Source organism: Epinephelus moara, chromosome 20, assembly GCF_006386435.1.
Source record: "Epinephelus moara isolate mb chromosome 20, YSFRI_EMoa_1.0, whole genome shotgun sequence".
Lineage (NCBI taxonomy): Eukaryota > Metazoa > Chordata > Actinopteri > Perciformes > Serranidae > Epinephelus > Epinephelus moara.
This window is the reverse complement of record NC_065525.1, coordinates 4,293,687-4,299,844: the sequence shown is the minus strand read 5'-3', so window position 1 is coordinate 4,299,844 and position 6,158 is coordinate 4,293,687. Positions and strand designations below refer to the sequence as shown.

General features: G+C 39.2%; 2 protein-coding genes across 3 annotated transcripts in view; one reads left to right on the top strand and one right to left on the bottom strand.

Moving 5' to 3' along the window:
* The window catches only part of ldhd (lactate dehydrogenase D), a 30,633-nt gene extending 28,013 nt beyond the window's left edge, over window positions 1-2,620 (bottom strand). For both annotated transcript variants that reach the window (XR_007571775.1, XM_050072260.1), the window contains exon 1: window positions 2,464-2,620. Coding sequence is in view for 1 of the 2 variants with exons in the window: in XM_050072260.1 (XP_049928217.1) it covers window positions 2,464-2,556 (93 nt within the window). In the remaining variant the exon portion in view is untranslated. The remainder of the gene's footprint in view (window positions 1-2,463) is intronic.
* A 988-nt stretch (window positions 2,621-3,608) lies between these two features.
* The window catches only part of fam169b (family with sequence similarity 169 member B), a 12,339-nt gene continuing 9,789 nt past the window's right edge, over window positions 3,609-6,158 (top strand). Inside the window, exons 1-3 of the mRNA XM_050072281.1 lie at window positions 3,609-3,713; window positions 4,467-4,595; window positions 5,991-6,093. Of these exons, the coding sequence (XP_049928238.1) occupies window positions 4,470-4,595; window positions 5,991-6,093 (229 nt within the window). The 5' untranslated portion in view covers window positions 3,609-3,713; window positions 4,467-4,469. The remainder of the gene's footprint in view (window positions 3,714-4,466; window positions 4,596-5,990; window positions 6,094-6,158) is intronic.

The following is a 6,158-nucleotide window of genomic DNA, read 5'->3' as shown; positions in this document are numbered from 1 at the left end:
CCTGTGGAATCATCTTCCTGTTGTGGTCCGGGAGGCAGACACCGTCTCCACATTTAAGACTAGACTTAAGACTTTCCTTTTTGATAAAGCTTATAGTTAGGGCTGGCTCAGGCTTGCCTTGGACCAGCCCCTAGTTAGGCTGACTTAGGCCTAGTCTGCCAGGGGACCTCCGATAATACACTGAGCACCTTCTCTCATTCTCTCTCTCTCTTCCTTGCTAACACTCATGTCCTGTTGCTGCATCTTGCTAGCTCGGCTTCTTCTCCAGAGCCTTTGTGCTCCACTGTCTCGCAGGTTAACTTATATCGCAGCGGTGCCTGGATAGTGTGATGTGTGTGGTTGTGCTGCTGCCGTGGTCCTGACTGATGCCTCCTGCTGCTGTTACACATATGATTATTGTTACATATCTATACTACCAGATATTAATATATACTTTCAACATATTGCACCACAATAGCCATAATTATTATTATATTATTACTTTCATTAATGTTGTTGTAAGCTATTATCATCATCAAAAAGTCAACTAATGGTGTGTTAAAGGAAAAGCCTGTCTATACAAACTTTAATTTTTCCATCTAATAGTTATTGAGATTCTTCAGTCTGGACCAGTTTGCCCACTTATGGACTGTATTATGTCCTTTCCAAACCCCAGAGTGGAGGCAAATGACATTTTGAATGGACGAATGGACAGATGGATGGAAAAATGGATGGAGTTCTTTATTACTGCCAGTGAGAAATTTTATAATTATAGCAGCTTAGAGATACTAGAATTACTGCCCCACGTTTGCATGCCTCTGTACACCAGTCATGTTTCTCCTACAGTATACATCCGTATACTGTACACATCAGTATACATGTCTCCCCTTCTATTCCCGAGATATGATGTTGAGTAATGGCCAGGAAAGTGTTTCTGCAGAACATTATGATGTCACAGTGAAGTTGACCTTTGACCTTTTGGATATAAAACATCACCACTTTATTATTTTAACCTATTAGACATTTGTGTAAAGTTTTGTCATAATTAGTACATGTATTCTTGAGTTATGGACAAAACATATTTTGTGAAGTCACACTGACCTTGACCTTTGACCATCAAATTCTAATCAGTTTATTCTTCAGTCCCAGTGGACATGAATGCCAAATTTGAAGAAATTCCCTTGAGGTGTTCTTGATATATCATGTTCACAAGGATGGGATGAACAGACAGACAGACGGATGGACAACCCGAAAAAATAATGCCAACCTGAATAACATAGATGTACAAGAGGTGGGCTCATATCGCCCAATCTTTCTACTGAATCTATATGGAAAGTTGTTTGCTAAAATCTACCAAAATTATGAACCCTTTAATAGACAAATTGCCGCATATGGACCAAACGGGCTTCATAGCCAACAGAAATTCTACCTTTATTTAAGATGCCTTTTTAATATTATCTACACAAATAGTAAAGAAAATGAAGACCTGGTCATACTTGGGCTCAATGGTGAAAAAGCATTTGGTCAGATTGAATGTTCATATTTATTTGAGGTCCTACAGAGATTCAATCTTGGGCTTAACTTTCTAGCATGGATCAAACTTCTCAATAAGAATCCAACAGCACGAATTCTTACAAATCAGACACTATCCCCTCCCTTCAAACTGCGAGAAGAACAAGACAAGGCTGCCTCTATCGGCTTTAATATTTGCCCTTGCCATAGAGCCACTTGCCCAGAGTATTTGATTAGACAGAAAACTCTATGGCTATGATACATGGGAAACAACAAACAAAATATTATTATGCAGATGATATTCTTCTATAACAAAACTGTAAACTAGTATATCAGCAGTTTTAGAAAAATGTAATTTATTTGGTACATTTTTAGGTTACAGTATTAATTGGAATAAAAGTATATGTATCTGTGAACTTATCATTTCAAAACTTGTCGATCTGTTTACACACATAACATTTAGACAAATCTATCTCCATGTATGCACTGTTCTTACAAGTACCCTCATGCTAACATACAATTATTTGACCCAACAGGAGCATCATCACTACCAGGTCACTACGTACACAACTTAAATGGGCTCTAACTTTATTCTTATCCAGAATCAATCCTAATTTCATGAACGGGGGCGGAAGACCCTAAATCGAGCACAGATCACACACATAAAAATATAAGCATGTGTGCACAAATTAACCTATCTCACTGCAACACTACGTGTAACACACAACAAGAAGAGTGCCAACTTAACCTCACCATAAAATACATGTTACCTAACGGTAACATTATCCGTAGTCCCCTCATAAAGTTCAGCTGTAAGGTCCACACAACAGCTGGGTTATTAGGTAAATGTTTGCTTATGACCACAGTGCTTTATCGGCTATGTCACTGTGTTATTAATATTTTGTTGGCTTTAGCTACATGGAGGCTAGGTACAACAGTAACCAGCTCATAATAACTCTGCAGCAAACTTACTTTGGCGGTGTTTTCCGATTTAACGCGGCGACACTGCAGAAGGCAATGCCGGTGAGACAGCAGCCGTCGGCTCGGGGTCAAACAATGCAACATGTCAAGCCCAGAACCGAACTACGGTCACTGACACAGGCTGTTAAGTAGCTGTCAGAAGCTTGGTCACGACCAAATACACGACTTCCGGTTAAAACATTTCAGAATAAAACAAAACTACCAAGAATCTGAAACAATCGCAAACAGTAACACATGCTTTGGTGTAACATTGACAGTGCTCGTTTATGTTTTAGTACCTCTCAGGTTAATCGTTTTACTGGTGACCTCACGCCTATGTTTTATTGCATCTTTTACTATTGCTGTTTGAGTAAGGACAAATACTTAAAAAATATTTTAAGCTTTTGTCCCACGTCATTTGTTGTATATTGCAGTGCAGTGTTATAATTCTGTCCAATACCATACTTTGCACTTTGGTTTTGGTTTTGTTTGTGCACTTTAAGTGGATGCTGTCTGTTAGTTAAATTAGTGAAATTGTAAATATCTCTGATATGGCTCACCTGCACAGTCACTTAGGGAGGCTCAAGAAAAAATATTTGTTGCTTCGCGGTCGGTCACAAAACAACAACAACAACAAAAAAACAGTCATACCCCTGCCTCCCCCTCCTCTGATAGGTAAAGGACAGTCCCTTCCAGTGCTTAGTAAGGTACTTGTACTTTAATCCCTCAAACCTTTTTATGAGACATACATACATAGGCTATATCATTTTAAAACACATCGGAAGGGGATCTTTAAGAATGTATGTGTGAATGGAGTATGCAGAGGGTTACACAATCTTGAAATCATGAAGCAAAACTGACATTAGGTAAAAAAAAATGGACCAACTAGATATGGACTGATGCCTGTCAGTATATTGCATTTCCCCACCAAATGCAGTTAAAGCGATTTGGAAGTCTTTGTGGAAATATTAACGTTAACTTTGTCAAACACGGTTTGCATATCTGAAAATTCCAATGCCTACGTTTTCGGTAGGCCTATATCGTATGCTTATATTTTTAAGTCCACTTGACACATTTCCGGTCATGTTGCCGGAACTTGAAGAGCGAGTTGAAGTGACGCAGTGACTCTATCCTACCAGAGGGTGTCGCTGCAGGTCAACGACAAAAACGTCAAGGTGACTTCAGAATGGTGTTTAGGGAAGTTACAGGTGGAACAGGAAGCTTCGTCGATGACTGCCATCCTGTAACTTACCAGTCGTGAAGTAAGTTTATTGTTACTGTGACGCCTTGCCAAATGAAATTTATAGTGTCTGTTATGAAATCGTTCTGCGAGGCTTTAAGGGTATTATTGCCCTTACAAATTGTTTTTGTTAGCATTGGTTAGTTAGCAGGTCAAAGTACACACAGCTGTAGCAGCACCTCTAACAGGCATGACAGGTATGAACAGTCAAGTCAAACTGTCGGTGTACTGCTGTCTCGCTCGTGACTCGTCACTTGTCACTCCAAATATTTTCTCAATCATAAGTAGTAACTTTTTAAATTCTAGTATAGCTTACCAATACACCCAAATGGATTTTTACAATTTTCATTATAGTGCCATAACTTGAAATGACTTCTCGTCCATGAGACATGAACAGTGTGGCCTGAAAGTTAATGTTTAGCTCAAATTGGGTTCATCTGCATTGATTACCATAAGTGTCCCTCACTACAAGGAAGTATCGGGTTGCCAAAGATCAGAAGTCACCCTCTACTTATTTTTCTGTGCTTGCACAAGCAAGGTAGCCTACTTTAAATATCCAGAATTGTTGATGTAGTCTGGTGGAAGGACATTTTTCCCTGCATGAGAAAACTGGATAAAATACAGTCAGTTAGGGATGATTGCTTATCATGGCACCCCAGTCTCTACAGATGTGATTACATTCATCAGGTCAAGGGACATATTTGTTGTTTATCAGTGTTTATAAACCACTGTACATGTGTAACTATCCTTTAAACAACTGTATTCCCTTTAAGAGACCATGTTTCCAGTAGACCTTCCAGCTGTGAGTGACACTGACCTGAGATCAGCATCTGAAGTGTACCTCTCTTCTTTGGAGTCAAGACCTCATAATGATGAGTGGTTTCAATTATCACATACTTCAAAGGTACCATGACACACTTGTAACGACCTCAGTTTTTCATTATGACCATGATTGTGTGTTGTTGTTGTTGTTTTTTTTTAACTATTTCCAGTTAAATGTACACAATATAAGTGCCCCAGGAATGAGACCTAAAACCCAGAAGTAAGTTAGCATTTTGGCACTTCAGGTTCCCTTGTCTCAAAGTCAGTTGGTTTTTTGAATGGCTTTTTGGTTAGATGCCTGAAATAAGGTCTGTGGTTAACATAAGCCGAAGAGACTTTCACTGTTTTGTTCTACTATGTAAAATACATCAGTAAATACCCCACTGTGAATTTTAAGCTTTTATGTATCTTAAAAAAGGTGGTTGTTCACAAGTTGCTAAATGAGACTATAGAACGTCATCAAGCCGTACACAGCTTTACAGACCATAGACTGTATAAAAATGGACAACGCATCTCCACTTATCCCCACTGTACAGAAGTGAAGCTAAAATATACCAGATTAGGCTGCTGCTGCCTTGCACTGTTGACATCTTTGGAGACAGAATCTGGGCAGTACCGGTGGACTTCATTCATTCATTCGTTCGATTAGCCTATAACCTAATGATAGCCTTTTACTTCTGGTGATTGCATTTAGGTTTCAAAATTTATAAAGGAGGTGTTCATCTGTGGAGATCATATTGCTGAACAAAATGTTTAAGTATCATAAATGTTTGTTTGCCACAGTTTATTTTCAGCAATAATCTAAAATCCAATGCGAAAATTCCATAGGCCTTTTGACGAGGTAATCAGAGAAACTGCATTGCCCTACAGAATATCGTCATCCCTGGAGCACTCTATTCTTAATTTCCTATTAATTCAATTATTGTTAAAAATTTTGATCATGATGGAGATGATTTTGCAAATATCTGCAAATATTCTTGACACTGTCATTCTTTACTGTCATTGCACATTAACAGGGATACAAAATACAGATAATAATTGAGTTTGCATAGTAAAACAACATTTATGCAACACTGTTCAGGGTAGTGATGGATTGTGGAAAGAAGCTGTCTCTGAGCCTGTTTGTCCTGGTTCTGATGGACCTGTAACGCCTGCCTGAGGGCAGCAGGACAAACAGGTGTAAAGCAGGATGGGTGCTGTCTCTGATAATACCCTCAGCTCTGCTGAGGCAGCAGGATGTATAAATGTCCTTCAGAGAGGAGAGGGGACAGCCAATGATCTTCTGAAGGTGGACAAAAAAGTTAATTTCCCTCCCTGGTTTTGCCTCCTGAAATGCTTCTTTCAAAGTACGGCCATTTTGCTTGACATCAAAGAAAAGTATGTTTTAGAAAAAAGTACAGAGTGTTTGTTGCTCCACTGGTGTCTTTAGGTCGAGGAGTGTAAATGAATGAACGAAATCCTCTTCCTGTCTGCTCAGGTAGCGATAACAGCAAACAATGTAAGGTGGATGCAGCTGTTTGAAGGTGACCAACCCGCCTGTTTACTGCTGGCACTTCACCCTCCTGATGATCCAACACAAGGTTTGGAACTAAACTCACTGCCCTTATCCACACTTGTTAAGACAAAGACTAATGTTTTCTGCTCT